Source organism: Myxine glutinosa, chromosome 3 (assembly GCF_964187855.1).
Source record: "Myxine glutinosa chromosome 3, kmMyxGlut1.1, whole genome shotgun sequence".
Lineage (NCBI taxonomy): Eukaryota > Metazoa > Chordata > Myxini > Myxiniformes > Myxinidae > Myxine > Myxine glutinosa.
Genome location: NC_136263.1, coordinates 146,264,708 through 146,281,257, shown reverse-complemented (window position 1 = coordinate 146,281,257; position 16,550 = coordinate 146,264,708). Strand labels below are relative to the sequence as shown.

The 16,550-nt window shown below is 43.7% G+C and overlaps 1 protein-coding gene across 1 annotated transcript in view; it reads left to right on the top strand.

Annotated features, from left to right (window-relative positions):
- TM9SF4 (transmembrane 9 superfamily member 4) overlaps window positions 1-14,537 on the top strand; it is a 107,899-nt gene extending 93,362 nt beyond the window's left edge. The window contains exons 17-18 of the mRNA XM_068109977.2: window positions 2,945-3,034; window positions 13,538-14,537. Coding sequence (XP_067966078.1) covers window positions 2,945-3,034; window positions 13,538-13,687 — 240 coding nt within the window. The 3' untranslated portion in view covers window positions 13,688-14,537. The remainder of the gene's footprint in view (window positions 1-2,944; window positions 3,035-13,537) is intronic.
- Window positions 14,538-16,550: the final 2,013 nt, after the last annotated feature.

Genomic DNA, 16,550 nt, shown 5'->3' with positions numbered 1-16,550 from the left:
CCTACTACTGGTCTGGTCACTCTGATAGTTACCATGCCCAGGTAGTGGCTGCAGCCATGTCCAACAAGCTGACTCTTATGTCATTCTCTGGGTGTCATTTATCTATTCTCTGTATATGCTCTGACTGAGACCAGTGATCTCACTGACAAGGGGACATTATATGCTGTGCTCAAATCGGTGGTTGATCAGTGCCAATGGCGAGATAAGCTTTTAGTCTTGGGGGATTTCAATACATCGACTGGCATTGATAGGGATGGTTATAAGATGTGTTAGTCCTCATGGGTCTGGAACCATTAACCAGAATAGCACTAACTTCCTTGACTTCGCAAGATATTGTGGACTTGGGGTGGTTGGCTCAAGGTTTCAGCACCCACAGCCACATCACTGGTCTTGCTATTCCAGTGCTGGTGATTTGGCGAAGGAGATTGACCATGCTCTCGTTGATGGTCGATGGAGGTTGCTCCAGAACTGCAGGGTCTACCGGACTGCTCAGTTCCACAATGCCAATCACAGGATTGTTGTAGCAGCTCTGAAGCTGCGGCTCAAATCCAAGAGAATGGTTCCATGTCAGCCAAGGCTGGATGTTGGCAAGCTGAAGGATGATAGGGTAGTTGAGGAGTTTGTGAATGTGTTAAGTGGGGGTTTAGGGGATCTGGGTGTTTCAGTGTATTCTGAAGTTTTGTAGTGCCTTCAAGACTAGCATCCTTGATGTTGCTGTTGGGTGTTTTGGAACCTACCGTCAGGCAAAGAGGAACTTTGTCTCCCAAGGAACACTGGATACTATTGACTATTGACTATTGACTATTGACTATTGACTATTGACTATTGACTATTGACCAGTGTCCCAGGGCCAGGTGTGATGGCAGAACTGAGCTGTTCAGGGAGCTGAGGTGTAAAACTGTATGTTTGCCGAGGACAGACAAGGAGGCCTATGTGCCAGGAATCCGTGAAAGGTAGAGCATCGCCTGTGGTCAAGTGATTCTCATTCTACTTACAGAGGAATCAGTGTTTTGCAATCCTCCAAGCCTGTCCCTCGGTGTAATGCAGTTAGAGCGGATGGGGTGAGCTCTTGACAGACGAGTCTGAAGTGAAGGTCCGCTGGGCCGATTACTTTGAGCAGCCATACCAGGTTGACCCACCAGCTGTTGAGTCAGATGTCAGGGGTGTTACTATCCCTTTTGCTGACCCTCCAATCAACTGTGCACCTCCTTTGTATGTGGAAACATAAGCTGCAGTTGAACCAGTTGAATGGGGGCAAAGCTTCTGGGATTTTGTGGCATCCATGCTGAACTTCTCAAGGCTGGTGAAATTGCTGTACTCGTGTTGTTGCATGCAGTTCTGTGCTGTTTGGAGCACAGGCATCTTCCAAACTGACTGGAAGTTATCCCTCAGGAAAGGGAAGGGTGACGCCAGGACTGCAGCAACTACTGAGTGGTGACACTACTCTATGTGCCGGGCAAGGTCTGTGCTCGGATAATTCTTGATTTGCCACCATCTCCATGAGCACCAATGCCAAGAGTAGTTTGGCTTTACATCAAAGAGGTCAATGCTTGCCCTTATCCTTGGTTTTTGGGTCCTCACCGATGTGGGCCAGAGTTTCAGCAGGGGCTACTTGCAGCCTATGTTGATCTACGCAAGGCTTTAGACTCAGTGAATTGGGATATCTTCTGAAAGATCCTCGGTCTTTGTGGGGTGCCACCAAAGCTGATCTATCTGATTTATGAACTATACCCTGGTACTGAGAGTGGTTTGAGGTGTGATGGTTCCATCTCTTGCTTATTTACAGTTGTTACAGGCCCCCACACTTTTCAACACTTGTATGAACTGAATTATGTGGAGGATGTCGGTGAGATCTAGCTGTGATGCATCGTTTGGGAATGTCAAGACCTCTGACCTTGATTTCGCAGATGATGCATTAATCCTTGCGGAGATGCTGGACATCTTTATGGGGGCCCTCAATCCACTGAATGAGGAGTCGGAGCTAACTGGGGATATGGGTCTCCTCGGTCAAGACGAAGATCCAGGCTTTCAATGACATCCTGGATACTGCTATCTTGTCTGTACCTGTCTGTGGCGAGGATGTTGATGTCAGAGAGATTCACTTACCTTGGCAATGATATTAATATCTCCGCATGTTCTGGGCTCGAGGGATCTGGTGAGTCGTGGATTCACTGGACCGTGGGGTGTGGAGCTGTCGTTTTCTATGCAGGAGGATGAAAGTCTGAGTATTTAAGTCCTTGGTGCTTCCAGTCTTGCTCTATGGATGTGAGGCTTGGACTCTGATCAAGTATCTGAGACAAAGGCTTAACTCCTTTAGTACCAGGTCTCTTGAGAGAATCTCTGGCTATCGCTGGTTAGACTTTGTGTCTGATGAGCGTTTGCTGAGAGAGACTCAGATGAGATTTGTTACCTGTAACCGTCCATGAGTGTCAACTGTGGCTGTATGGAAACGTGGCTCATTTTCCTGACACTGATCCTGCTCACTATATTCTCCCAGTGAGGGAACTTTATCAGTGCATGAGGCCGACGGGCTGACTACGTGCAATGTGGTTGCAGCAAGTTGATTGGTATCTCAAGGAGATGGGGATGGGCCGGGCATCTGCCTAGAGGATGGCCAGATGGAGGTCGTTGAAATACTGGTGGAAAGTGGACGTGGCGACTAGCTGCTCTGACACAAGCTCCCATACCTGACCTGACCTTCCCTTGATGCAAAAAAGGAAATAGACTTCCCAATTTTTTTTTTATAATGTAAACATCTTGATGGCATTACATGGGTGCAGTTGTGTGAATCATGCTTACCTTTTTTAGGACATGTTGTGGATAGGTATTGATGTGTGTGTGTGTGTGCGTGTGCGTGTGTGTGTGTGTGTGTGTGTGTGTGTGTGTGTGTGTGTGTGTGTGTGTGTGTGTGTGTGTGTGTGTGTGTGTGTGTCTCCCCCTTCAGGACTACCGCTGGTGGTGGAAAACCTTTGTAGTGTCGGGTGGATCTGCATTCTATGTATTTATGTATGCTATCTTCTACTTTTTCAACAAGGTAAGTATTTCAAAGAATTTTATGTAAGCAATTTCTGCTCCTTTTAGTGAGCTTTTGTGGATCTAATCGATTTATTTGTGATTAAGATAATTCACTGCTCTATAGATTCGATCACTGTGCATCTGAAAGAGCTCAATGGATGTTTCTAGTTTATTTCTGTACACGTTTTTTTATTTTTTATTCTGCTTTGCATGTAGTCTAGTTGCCGCTCCTATATGTCCTGTATGAGACCCTGCAATGTTAACTACTGCAAACTTTTTTCACGGAAATGTGTTCTATACAGTTAGAAGAGTCAAATTAGCTTGGTTGCTACTTGTGCAACGTTGAGCATTTCTCAGAATTCAAGATGGCGGCCGCCGCTATCTTGGATGTTGGCCAATTTTCAACTTTTGATCTCGATGACCTAGAGGGTCGTGTAATACCTCTTTCTAGGTGTTTTAGAGTATGGGTAGTCCATTTCTGGAGTTATCTTTTGGATACGGGGTCAATGTCAAGTTCAAAATGAAGGTCAAACGTCAAACTTAGAAACTTTAATGTATTGTTATTGTTCATAAGACATGACGACCAAACTAGAGACATGTGACGCACAGTACCATGACCTCTATTGAGACATTGAGCACAGTATTACCAGCCATCAGCGGTCACAATCCTCTACTACTCTTCATCATCATCATCATCATCTACACCTAGCTCCCCTTCATCTTCGATGTCCATCTGCTTGCTGGTGAAACGACTATAGCAGGCGACTCCTCCCTCGCATTTGCAGTAGTCCGTGCATGAAAGGCCTGCACTGTTGCAGCCCCTCCCCAGATTTGAGAGCAGCAGTCTATACAAGGACGAATCAATCCTTTATATAGTTGAAGCAACAGTTGAGAGAAGAATCTTCGACATCTGAACAGGACTCCTAGTTTCTTCGAGGCAGACTTTGCTATTTTGTGTTATGTGTGGATTCCAGGATAAATTCCATGATAGGGTAATACCTAGTAGGTTTTTTAAATTACATGGTGTAATTGTGGAGCTTTCAACGGAGATTGGAGAGATGAGAGATGAGAGATAGAGATAGAGATAGAGATAGAGATAGAGATAGATATAGATAGATAGATAGATAATAATAATAATAATAATTCATTTATTTTGTATAGCGCTTTTCCAGAAGCCCAAAGGCGCTTTGACAGAGTGGCAAACATAATGCATAACAATACATGAAAACAACAATTGCAAAAAGACAAGAATCAATAGGGAAATATTTAAAGCAAAAGGAGGGAGAAGGAGAAGAGATAGTCAGGGGTTAAATGCTGTGGGTTGAATGTTGAATGCAGTGTTGAACAGGTGGGTCTTTAGTGATGTTTTGAATGTGGTGAGTGAGGAGGAGTCTCTGATGGTGTGAGGTAGTGAGTTCCAGAGGGTGGGAGCAGCGATGGAGAAGGCCCTGTCCCCCCAGGATCTGAATTTGGTCCGGATGGAGGGGGTCAGGAGGTTGGTACCAGCAGAGCGGAGGTTGCGGGTGGGAGTGTGTCTGGAGAGGAGGTCAGCCAGGTAGGATGGGGCCAGGTTATGGAGGGCTTTGTATGTCAAGAGGAGGATTTTGTACTGGATTCTCTGGGGGATGGGGAGCCAGTGAAGCTTGTAAAGGACGGGGGTGATGTGGTCACGGGTCCGGGAATGGGTGAGTAGACGGGCAGCGGAGTTCTGAATGTATTGGAGTTTATTGGTGATTTTTGAGGGTGAACCATAGAGGAGGCTATTGCAGTAGTCCAGACGGGAGGTGATGAAGGCGTGGATGAGGGTTTCTGCAGCCGTGGAGGAGAGGGATGAGCGGAGACGGGCAATGTTTTTCAGGTGAAAGAAGGCTGACTTTGTGATCTGTTTAGTGTATTTGTCGAAGGAAAGGGTTTGGTCAAAGATGACGCCAAGATTCCGGATGTGAGGGGAGGTGGATACTGGGATACCGTCGATGTTGAGGGCAAAGTTATGGGTGGATTTTGTGAGCGTTTTTGGGCCAATGATGATTATTTCAGATTTATCACAGTTAAGCTTGAGGAAGTTGATTTGAAGCCAGGATTTTATTTCAGTGATGCAGTTTGTCAGGATAGAGTGGGTGTCGGTGGAGACGGACTTGGTGGAGATGAAAAGCTGGATGTCATCGGCGAAGCAGTGGAATTGGAGACCATGACGGCGGATTAAGTGACCGATCGGGGACAGGTAAAGGATGAAGAGGAGGGGGCCAAGAACTGAACCTTGGGGGACACCTTGGGGGAGGGGAGCAGTGGGGGATTTGCAGTTATTGATGGAGATGAACTGGCATCTGTCAGAGAGGTATGATTTAATCCAAGAGAGGGCAGTGCCGGTAACGTTAAAGGTGGATTCAAGTCGGGTGAGGAGGATAGTGTGATCGATGGTGTCAAAGGCAGCGCTGAGGTCGAGGAGGACGAGAATGTTGAGGTTGCCAGCGTCAGAGGAGAGGAGAAGGTCGTTGGTGATTTTGAGGAGAGCAGTTTCAGTACTGTAGATACTGATAGATCAGATAGATAGATAGAATAGGATAGGATAGGATAGGATAGATCAGATAGATAGATAGATAGATAGGATAGGATAGGATGATAGGATAGATAGATAGGATTTCAGATAGATAGATAGGATAGATAAGATAGATAAGATAGATAGATAGATAAGATAGATTAGATAGATTAGATAGATAGATAGATAGATAAGCTGGATAAATAAGATAGATAGATAAGATAGATAAGATAGATAAGATAGATAAGATAGATAAGATAGATAGATAGATAAGATAGATAAGATAGATAAGATAGATAGATAAGATAGATATTGGAGGAGTTTGAGTTTTAGAAGCATTAAACTTAACCTGATTACATTTGTCCCACAGGGAAATCTTGTACAAGTCCGAAATTAAAGTGGTGGATGTGATCAAACAAGATGTAGATCGAATGAGGAAAGATGGGGCAGATGGGAAAAACATGGAGGAATGTAATGTCGAGTCATCAGCATACAAGTGCATTTGGTTATTTGTAGAAGAAAGAAGGTCATTGATAAAAACGAAAGAAGAGTGTTAGAGACAGGACAGTACCCTGAGGGATACTGCTGTTGACATGAAAGGGGGAAGATGTTGAACCAGCACCAGTTATGGAGATAAGAGTGTTGGAGACAGGACCGAATTGTCAAGTATTAATTTACGGTCAGAGAGACGGTCAGAGAGAGAGAGCTTGATATGAGAGAGCAGAGTGAAGGAGGAAAGACGGAAGAGGGAAGCTTGGATATCAGACCCCAATCCCAAACTCTGTAAAAGACTTTTGAGATATCAAGGACTACAACAAAGGAATCCCAAAAGTCTCTCAGAGAAGAGGCCCAGACATTAATAATGTAAGAAACGATATCACCGGTACATATTGCCTTGTGAAAGTCATATTGATGGTCAAATAAAAAACTGTGATATTCAAGATGCTTGGGGAAATGGGAATTGAGAAGACATTTAAAGACTGTTCTCCTCACCCTCTCTTTTGCTCAAGGTCATCTGCCATCTGTTTGGAAATCAGGCAACATTACCACTTCACACAAAAAGGTGCAAAAACAGATCCTTGCAACTACAGACCAATCGGCCTGCTCCAAATCATCAGCAAGGTCATCGCTTCTGATATTAAATCCTCCTCCTCTCCAATGGCTTGATCCCAGATGATCAATTTGGATTCAGACCATGCCACTCTGCTCTGGACATGCTGCTTCTGCTGTCTCAACAATGGATGGAGGTCCTCAATGCCAAACAGGAAATTTGACATATCACGTGCCTTTGATATGGTCTGGCACCCCGCACTGCTCACCAAACTCTCCTCTAATGGTATCCTTGGAAATCTCCACTCATGTCTCGTGGACTTAATCTCCTCTCATCGTCAACGTGTAGCTCTAAATGGAATTCTGCCATCTCCTCTTCCTTTCCAGGCTGGAGTTCCACAGGGCAGTGTTCTGGGTCCTGTGCTTTTTCTGGTCTTCATTAATGATCTCTCCGACTCTGGAAAATCCTCTCTATCTTTTTGCTGATGACTCCACTCTGTCGCTGCATATCTCAACCCTCAGATTGGCAGTCTGCAGCCTCCTCACTCTCTGCAGACCTGGACAAAATCACAAACTTGTCAAACAAGTGGAACATGTCTTTCAATCCTGACAAATCTCACATTCTCACTATGTCTCTCCGAAAATACCGTTTGGAAAACATTTCAATCTAATTTCTCAACAAACCTCTTGAAGACGTTCTGTCACCCAAGCTTTTGGGTCTCACTAGCTGCCATGATCTTTCCTGGGAAAACCACATTTCCAAGCTGGCCTCAAAAGCCAGTCTCCACACGACGGAGGACACCCAGTTGAAGTCCCTCCATGGCACTACTGAGCTTCTCTCCACACACAACGCTTTTATCCACACCTTGATGGAATACTGCTCTCCACACTGGGCTGGTGCTCCTGCCTCACATCTAGGTCAGCTTCACGCTGTTGAATCCAAAGCGTTCAGAATCATTGGAATCTCCCGTGATGAAGCTAACTCCGAGGGCGTTTCACTCACTCACCGCAGGAAGGTTGGTGTTCGCTCCGTCTTCTACCGACTCCTATCCGGCCTTGCTCCCCCAGCTCTATCTGTGCTCTGTTCCCCAAATATTCCTGCAGGTCGCCACAAGATCTGCCAGCAACCCTCTTCTGGTTAAACTGCCTAAATCAAGACTCTCTGCTCACCTTCATTCCTCTTTTTCCTGCCTCTGGGACAAACTCCCTCACTCTCTTCAATTCGACTCCTCCCTCCAGGTCTTTAAAACAGCTGTTCACCACCATCTCTTATTTTCCCCATCCAAAACCTTGATCTTTTCTACACCCGTTAATCCATCCCAAATACAACAACAACAACAACATGCATTTTAAAGGCCATTTTCCCTGCTAGAGCAGGGGTTAGCCTTGCGGTCCCCATGACGATCTTCTCCATTTTGCCCTATTTTCTGCATCTCTCCTTGTTTAACCCCCTTGCCCGCATTTCTTCTTCCACCATCTTTAGCCAAGTCTTTCTCGGTCTTCCCCGTCCTCTGCTTCCTTCTACATTCATTTCCACCACTCTTCTCAACCAGTCACTTTCATCCTTCCTCAACACATGACCAAACCATCTCAACCTGTTCCTCTTCACAGCATCAATCACAGGCTCTATTCCCATCATCTTTCGCAATTCATCATTTGTCTTCCTCTCTCTCAACGATACTCCGCACATCTGTCGAACCCTTCGCATTTCCACCCTTTCCAACCTTCGTTGCTGCTCTACGTTCATTACCCATGTCTCGCTCCCATAAATCATAACACTTCTCACACATGCAGTGTACACCTTTCCCTTCAGCTTCAACGACACTCCCCTCATCATCAGCACGCCACTCAGTTCCCGAAACTTCTTCCATGCACATCTCACTCGAGCAACCGTTGCCGAGTCTGATCCACCTTCTCCATTCAGAATGTCTCCGAGGTAGCAAAATGTTTTCACACCTTCCAGCTTCACGCCGTCTCCAAGATCCAACTCAACATTTCCTCCATCTGCAGCCCCCTCTGTGCACACCTTACATTTGAATGTAGCTGCCACACTGGTTAATGACCCTCTCAGACCACTACATTTTTGATGAACCCACTCAGCGCACATTGTACATTGAATAGAGTTCACTCCGACACCCTTCCTACACACAGCACAGGGCCACTTCCCAGTTCTTTCCACCTCACCACATGCTTTACCACTTGCCATCACCTTCGTCTTTCCGATATTCACCTTCAGACCTTTTGTCTCCATACATTCCTTCCACGTGTTCATCTTTTCCTTCAGTCTATCCATACTTTCCGCAATCAACACCAGATCATCTGCATACAACAACTCCCACGGTAAACCCTCCTTTACGTTCTGAGCCAGCACCTCCGTCACAGCTACAAATAGTAGTGGACTTAGTACCGACCCCTGATGCACTCCCACCTTCACCTTAAACTCACCACTGTTCCCGTCCTTCGTCCTTACAGCTGTGCACGCTCTTTTGTACATTGCCATCACTACTCTGATCAACCATTCCTCCACTCCTAACTTCCTCAATGCCCATGTCAATATTTTGCGTGGTACCCTATCGAATGCTTTCTCCAGATCAACAAACCCAAGAAACAACTTCTTCCTCTTCTCCATGTACTTCTCCTGCAACTGCCTCACAATGAAAAGCGCGTCTGTCGTTCCTCTTCCTGGCATGAATCCAAACTGCATTTCGTCGATCTTCACTTCTTCCTCATCCTCCTCTCCAACACCCTTTCCAATACCTTCATTCCATGCTCCAATAACTTTATCGCTCGGTACGAGCCACACTCCAGAGGGTCACCTTTCCCCTTGTATAGAGGGACGATGGTACTCAGTTCCCAATTCACTGGAATGCGGCCTTCTTTCACCACCAGATTACAGATCTCTGTCATTCTCTTCACACCCCAACTTCCTGCTACCTTCAACATATCTCCCACAACTCCCGTCGGCCCTCCCGCTTTTCTACCCTTCATTGCTTTTATCGCTTCCTCAACTTCCTTCTCAGTTATCTTCTCTGCCGGTCCTAAAACTGGGTTACTCTCTATGTTGCCATCCCATTGATTCTCTGTATTCAACAGCATTTCCATATATCTTTTCCATCTTCCTTTAATTCCATCTGGGTCGACAATGATTTGTCCCACTTCATCCTTCAAGCAACTCACCCCCATCACATCACACCTCTCTTTCGCTATCTGCTTTGCAATCCTGAATACTGCTTTCTGACCCTCTTCCGAATCCAAGCGTTCTCCGAACATTTTCCTACATGCCTCCTGCGCATTTGCTACCTCTTTCTTTGCAGCCTTCCTGGCTGCCTTATAACTTTCATGCTCTGCTGTTTCTGCACCCGTACCCTTTGCCTTCTGCCACTCCTTGAACTTCTTCCTCTTCTCGTCAATCCTCTTTCCAACTTCATCATCCCACCACCATGTTTCCGAGTGCCTCGGTGGTCCTTTTGTCCATCCACATACCTCACCAACGGCTCCCAACAGACTAGCTTTCATCGACATCCAACCACTTTCAAGCTCAACCACATCATCCTCGACCCTACTCAGCCTCTCTTTTAATGCCTCCCTTACTGTCACCTCTTTCAACCTCCACACCTTCATTCTCGGTTGGTACTTCACCCGCCGAGCTCTCCTCGCACCTTTCACCCTTACGTCGCAGACAACCAAGTGGTGCTGTGAAACAGCCTCCTCCCCCGGGATCACCTTTGTGTCCCGGAGGTGCCCCCCATCTCGCCTACGCACCATCAGGTAGTCAACGGTTGTCGTCGACCCACCTGACGTGTATGTAACAAGCTTATTATCCTCTTTCTGGAACTGAGTATTACAAATCAACAAATCAGCTCCATCAGCAAACTCCAAAATCCTTTCACCTTCTCCATTTCTCGCACCATATCCGTAACCCCCATGAACTCCGTCAAAACCATCCATACTCCTTCCCACGTGTCCATTTAGGTCTCCTCCTACCACAACAACTTCCTCATCTTTCACGTTTTCCATCAGCTTCTCTATCGCACACCAGAACTTGTCCTTTTCTTCATCGCTTCGACCACGAGCATCCCAAATCCACCATCAAATTCTGTTTTCTTTCCTGAAAGTCCTTGCTCACCAAACAGTCCATCTTGTTTATCCGGTGTACCCCACCCCAGCCCTCTCCCTTCTTCAGATCTCCTGATGTCCCTGTTCACTGTTGTTGTGCTTCCCTCTCTCTCCCGCTCTTGTTTCCTTCCTGCTCCCGTTCTTTGTTATATGTATTATTATTTTATTATTATTTTTCCTTTATTTGCTTTTGCTTTATTATTTGCCTAATTGGCTGTCATTTTTTTATGTATTGGGAATACCTCACTGAAGTATGACATGCCGACTACCCTTACTCCAGCAGTTTCAGTGGCCTGGGGAAAGACGAATATAATAGTATCATATATATATAATATAAATATAATATAATCGAATAATAATGTGAATGTCTGTAATGTGAAGTCTATAATAGTCTACCTACATTACCTCGTCTCTATAGAGGTCATGGTACTGTGTGTCACATGTCTCTGGTGCCGGTATGTCTTATGAACAATAACAATACATTAAGGTTTCTTAGTTTGACCTTCATTTTGACCTTGACATTGACCCCATATCCAAAAAATAACTCCAGAAATTGACTACCCGTACTCTAAAACCCCTAGAAAGAAGTATTACACGACCCTCTAGGTCATCGAGATCAAAAGTTGAAAATTGGCCAACATCCAAGATAGTGGCGGCCGCCATCTTGAATCCTGAGAAATGCTCAACGTTGCACAAGTAGCAACCAAGCTAATTTGACTCTCCTAACTATATAGAACACATTTCCGTGAAAAAAGTTTGCAGTAGTTAACATTGCAGGGTCAACATTTTGGCAACCTGACTAATGTCATCTCTGATTTTTGTCCTGACTAATTCTGTTATAAATTGAGAAGTGTTTGCTTTTCCTGTGTTTGCTTTGCTTGTGTGTTTTCTTTGCTTGTGTGTTTGCTTTGCTTGTGTGTTTGCTTTGCCTGTGTGTTTGCTTTGTTTGGGTGTTTGCTTTGCTTGTGTGTTTGCTTTGCTTGTGTGTTTGCTTTGCCTGTGTGTTTCCTTTGATTGTGTGTTTGCTTTGCCTGTGTGTTTGCTTTGCTTGTGTTTTTATTTTGCCTGTGTGTTTGCTTTGCCTGTGTGTTTGCTTTGCCTGTGTGTTTGCTTTGATTGCTGGTTTGCTTTGCCTGTGTGTTTGCTTTGCCTGTGTGTTTGCTTTGCCTGTGTGTTTGCTTTGCCTGTGTGTTTGCTTTGATTGCTGGTTTGCTTTGCCTGTGTGTTTGCTTTGCCTGTGTGTTTGCTTTGCCTGTGTGTTTGCTTTGATTGCTGGTTTGCTTTACCTGTGTGTTTGCTTTACCTGTGTGTTTGCTTTGCCTGTGTGTTTGCTTTGCCTGTGTGTTTGCTTTGCCTCTGTGTTTGCTTTGCTTGTGTGCTTGCTTTGATTGCTGGTTTGCTTTGCCTGTGTGTTTGCTTTGCCTGTGTGTTTGCTTTGCCTGTGTGTTTGCTTTGCTTGTGTGTTTGCTTTGCTTGTGTGTTTGCTTTACCTGTGTGTTTGCTTTGACTGTGTGTTTGCTTTGACTGTGTGTTTGCTTTGCCTGTGTGTTTGCTTTGATTGCTGATTTGCTTTGCATGTGTTTGCTTTTCTTGTGTGTTTGCTTTGCCTGTGTGTTTGCTTTGCCTGTGTGTTTGCTTTGCTTGTGTGTTTGCTTTGCCTGTGTGTTTGCTTTGCTTGTGTGCTTGCTTTGCCTGTGTGTTTGCTTTGCCTGTGTGTTTGCTTTGCCTGTGTGTTTGCTTTGCCTGTGTGTTTGCTTTGCCTGTGTGTTTGCTTTGCCTGTGTGTTTGCTTTGCCTGTGTGTTTGCTTGGCTTGTATGTTTGCTTTGCCTGTGTGTTTGCTTTGCCTGTGTGTTTGCTTTGCCTGTGTGTTTGCTTTGCCTGTGTGTTTGCTTTGCCTCTGTGTTTGCTTTGCTTGTGTGTTTGCTTTGATTGCTGGTTTGCTTTGCCTGTGTGTTTGCTTTGCCTGTGTGTTTGCTTTGCCTGTGTGTTTGCTTTGCCTGTGTGTTTGCTTTGCTTGTGTGTTTGCTTTACCTGTGTGTTTGCTTTCCCTGTGTGTTTGCTTTGACTGTGTGTTTGCTTTGCCTGTGTGTTTGCTTTGATTGCTGGTTTGCTTTGCCTGTGTGTTTGCTTTTCCTGTGTGTTTGCTTTGCCTGTGTGTTTGCTTTGCCTGTGTGTTTGCTTTGCCTGTGTGTTTGCTTTGCCTGTGTGTTTGCTTTGCCTGTGTGTTTGCTTGGCTTGTGTGTTTGCTTTGATTGCTGGTTTGCTTGACTCGTGTGCATCCCTGAACCACTGGATGAAATGAAAACTGGTGATTGTAATAAAAAGTGAGGAGTTGGGGTGGGGTTGGGAATGTTTTAAGCAGTTTCCCAAAAAATGTCCAGGGTTTAGGGTGGGGGTAAGACCCAATTTCTCTCTGTAAAGGTGTATCGTTTAACACCGAGGTTATTTGGGGTTATTACAAGTCAAAACCATATTTCTGAGATAAATAACCCGTCCACAATTCTGGGGAATCCATCCGGAAGGACAGGTCCGTCGCAAGCAATACAAAACTGATCATTGCACATTGCCTCTGAGGAAATGCTCAGTTTACAGCATATTGGGGATTTGCTTATCTTGGGCTTGAAAATTACTGTTCATATTACAACATATGAATTGCCTGTCGAAAACGAATGCTTGCTTGCTACTTGTCTGTTATAATGACAACCGTTATTTTTGCTTTTAATACCAAAATCCAATGCTTCAGATGATATTTATCGACCGTCCTCATTCTGAGAATGGTTGTTGATTGCACTTGCTGTTCATGTTTGTCGTGCTTGCAGCTGGAAATTGTGGAGTTCATTCCATCACTGTTGTATTTTGGATACACCACCCTGATGGTTTTCACTTTTTGGCTGCTCACGGGGACAATAGGCTTTTATGCTGCTTACATATTCATTCACAAAATCTACGCCGCCGTCAAGATTGACTGAGCCTTGGACCCAACCTTTTGCAGTTGGCTGTGAAGATAAGCTGGGGAGGGTCGGCACGCTGCAGATACCTTTTGCTTCTGGTCATTTCCATCGGAAGTTGTCTGTTGCAGTGCCGGGTGTCTGGAAGCAAAACCGAATTGTAAACGTTTTAATCATAAATTTGTGGACGTCTTTATGGGTGCTATTGGTGGTGATCGCGGTGATGGTTTATTCACCCATAGCTTAATTTACTCTTTCAGAAATGAAATAAAAATGTTTCTTGGTTTGCTCTCTCGGCGGCCCAGTGTCACCCGGTAAGGACGGAGTCATTTTCTGATCGGATCCGCAGCTACTGGTATGCAAGTCGATAAGTCCACTGGCTGAGTTAAAGCAGTCCCTTGTACGTTAATAGTTTGCAGATTTTGATTTCCTTTATTAACACGTAACTTAATTTGTGTTGCACCATTTAAAATACGTTTATGATCTACATATCCGTTTTAAATTCTGGAACGTTTACAATCTGGTCCAAGATGGGTTGTAATATGTGTACATTTTGAAACTCTAATGTATTAGTTGTACAGATCAAGCAATGCTCAAATAGTGATGCTTTTCAAGGTTGCATATTCTGTTTTATCTATCAACATTCATTTTGCTCATTAAATCTAGCCAATTCTGCTGCCATTATTTTTCTTTTTACTCCCCTAGCCGCAAACTATGTACATGCTCATTTTATTATATATCTTTTTTTGAAAAAGGTGAGTAAAAAAGAAAGAAGAACCTTTTTCTGTTTTTCTTTTTCAAATGGTTGTTTATTTGTCACTGGATTCCTGTTAATGTGCCATCTTTGAATTATAATGTCTGGAATACCTTGTATTGCCTGTTAATCTTCTTTCGAAAAGGAAAAATTACAGATCGAACCAACTCGTAGACATTTTGAAATGTTCACTAACTTTCTCTAACAGCCAAAATGCAGCAATTGTAATACATCTTCCTTCGCCGTTTTATATTTAGTTTGGATGATTTTTTAATATGAAGGTTATTTTGGATACAGTTGTATTTGTATGGTTTTATTGCAAATGCTGACTTGTCCACAATTGCTTCAAAGTTTCCTTCCCAGCAATGCACACTGTTTCGACAATGCGCTTTGGTTGGATAACTAACTGCTCCCTGATCACAAAATCCATCACTTGGTTAAAAGCACTGTGCTGGCTATATATATATATATATATATATATATATATATATATATATATATATATATATATATATATATATATATATATATATATATATATATATATATATATATATATGTATGTATATATATATGTATATATATATGTATGTATATATATATATATATATATATATATATATATATATATATATAAATAAAGGAGGTGTGTGTGTGTGTGTGTGTGTGTGTGTGTGTGTGTGTGTGTGTGTGTGTGTGTGTGTGTGTGTGTGTGTGTGTGTGTGTGTGTGTGTGTGTGTGTGTGTGTGTGTGTCTGTCTGGATGTCCGCTGATAACTCAAGAACTACACATCGGAGAAAAGTTTGACACAGATTCGGAATCAGCATAAAATTCCGGTGGTTAGAGGCTACTTTTTATTTTAATATCAATGGTTAAAAAAACCGGGCCAGCTGCAATTCCATGGTGTAGTTTGTGGCGGCGCTATTGCCCCTTTCCGATCCCATGACGCATTGCGGTTCTGATTCGCGATAAGGTCTATGCACTATCACCGATACTTTTCCACCTTTTCCATACCTTTTAATCAGATTTACCTTATCGTCCATCGTAACCACATTACGCTTGGAAACACGAGCATTATCCTTCTTCGGACCCATGGCTAACACAGACACAGTAAAGGAATACTGTACGTCACCTCTGTTTTGAATGAGAATCAGTGGTTGCGCGTACGTACAGTATACTGTATGTACATATTTATATATTTTTAATGTGCTTTTTATTGTATTTTAAATTGTTTTTTAGCTTCTTTTATTGTTAATTTATGTACTATTTTATTTATTTTAAATATATTTTTAAGGAAAACAAATGTTTTCACGTCAGTAGGAGTGACGTAATGTCGCACATAATGACGTTCGCTGCCCGGTCATGAAATAAATTATGATTCTCTTGCCAAAGTGACATGAAGATCAGGCAGTAAACGTCCCAACTGAGTTTCTCAACAGTCGTCAGCCTCAAGGACTCCCAACACACAGGTTGATTCTCAAGGTGGGAGCACCAATCATGCTTCTAAGGAATCTTGATCCACCAAAGCTGTGTCATGGAACACGATTGACAATCCAGCAAATGATGCCGCATGTCCTAGACCTAGAGGCAACCATCCTCTCAGGACAATACAGAGGAGAGAAAGTATTCATTCCAAGGATACCACTTATTCCACCTGACCTTCCATTCTCCTTCAAGAGGATTCAGTTCCCCATCAGGCTATGTTTTGCTATGTCCATCAACAGGGCGCAGGGGCAATCAATGAAGGTTGTAGGCCTGAACTTCACAGAACAAGTGTTTGCCCATGGCCAGCTGTACGTGGGCTGCTCGAGGGTTGGAAAACCAAGCAATCTTTATGTCTTGGCACCACGTAAGAAAACCAGAAATGTTGTATACCCAGAGGTTTTGAGAAATTGAAAATTGAAAAAACGTCATGTAGGAAATGTACTGTGATATTGCTCTAAAATATACATGTTCTTTTCATCATATATTTGTATTATTCTTATTCAACCCGGGCGAAGCCGGGTACCTCAGCTAGTGTGTATATATATATATATATATATATATATATCCTATCTATCTATCTATCTATCTATCTATCCTATCCTATCAATCCTATCCTATCAATCTTATCCTATCAATCCTATCCTA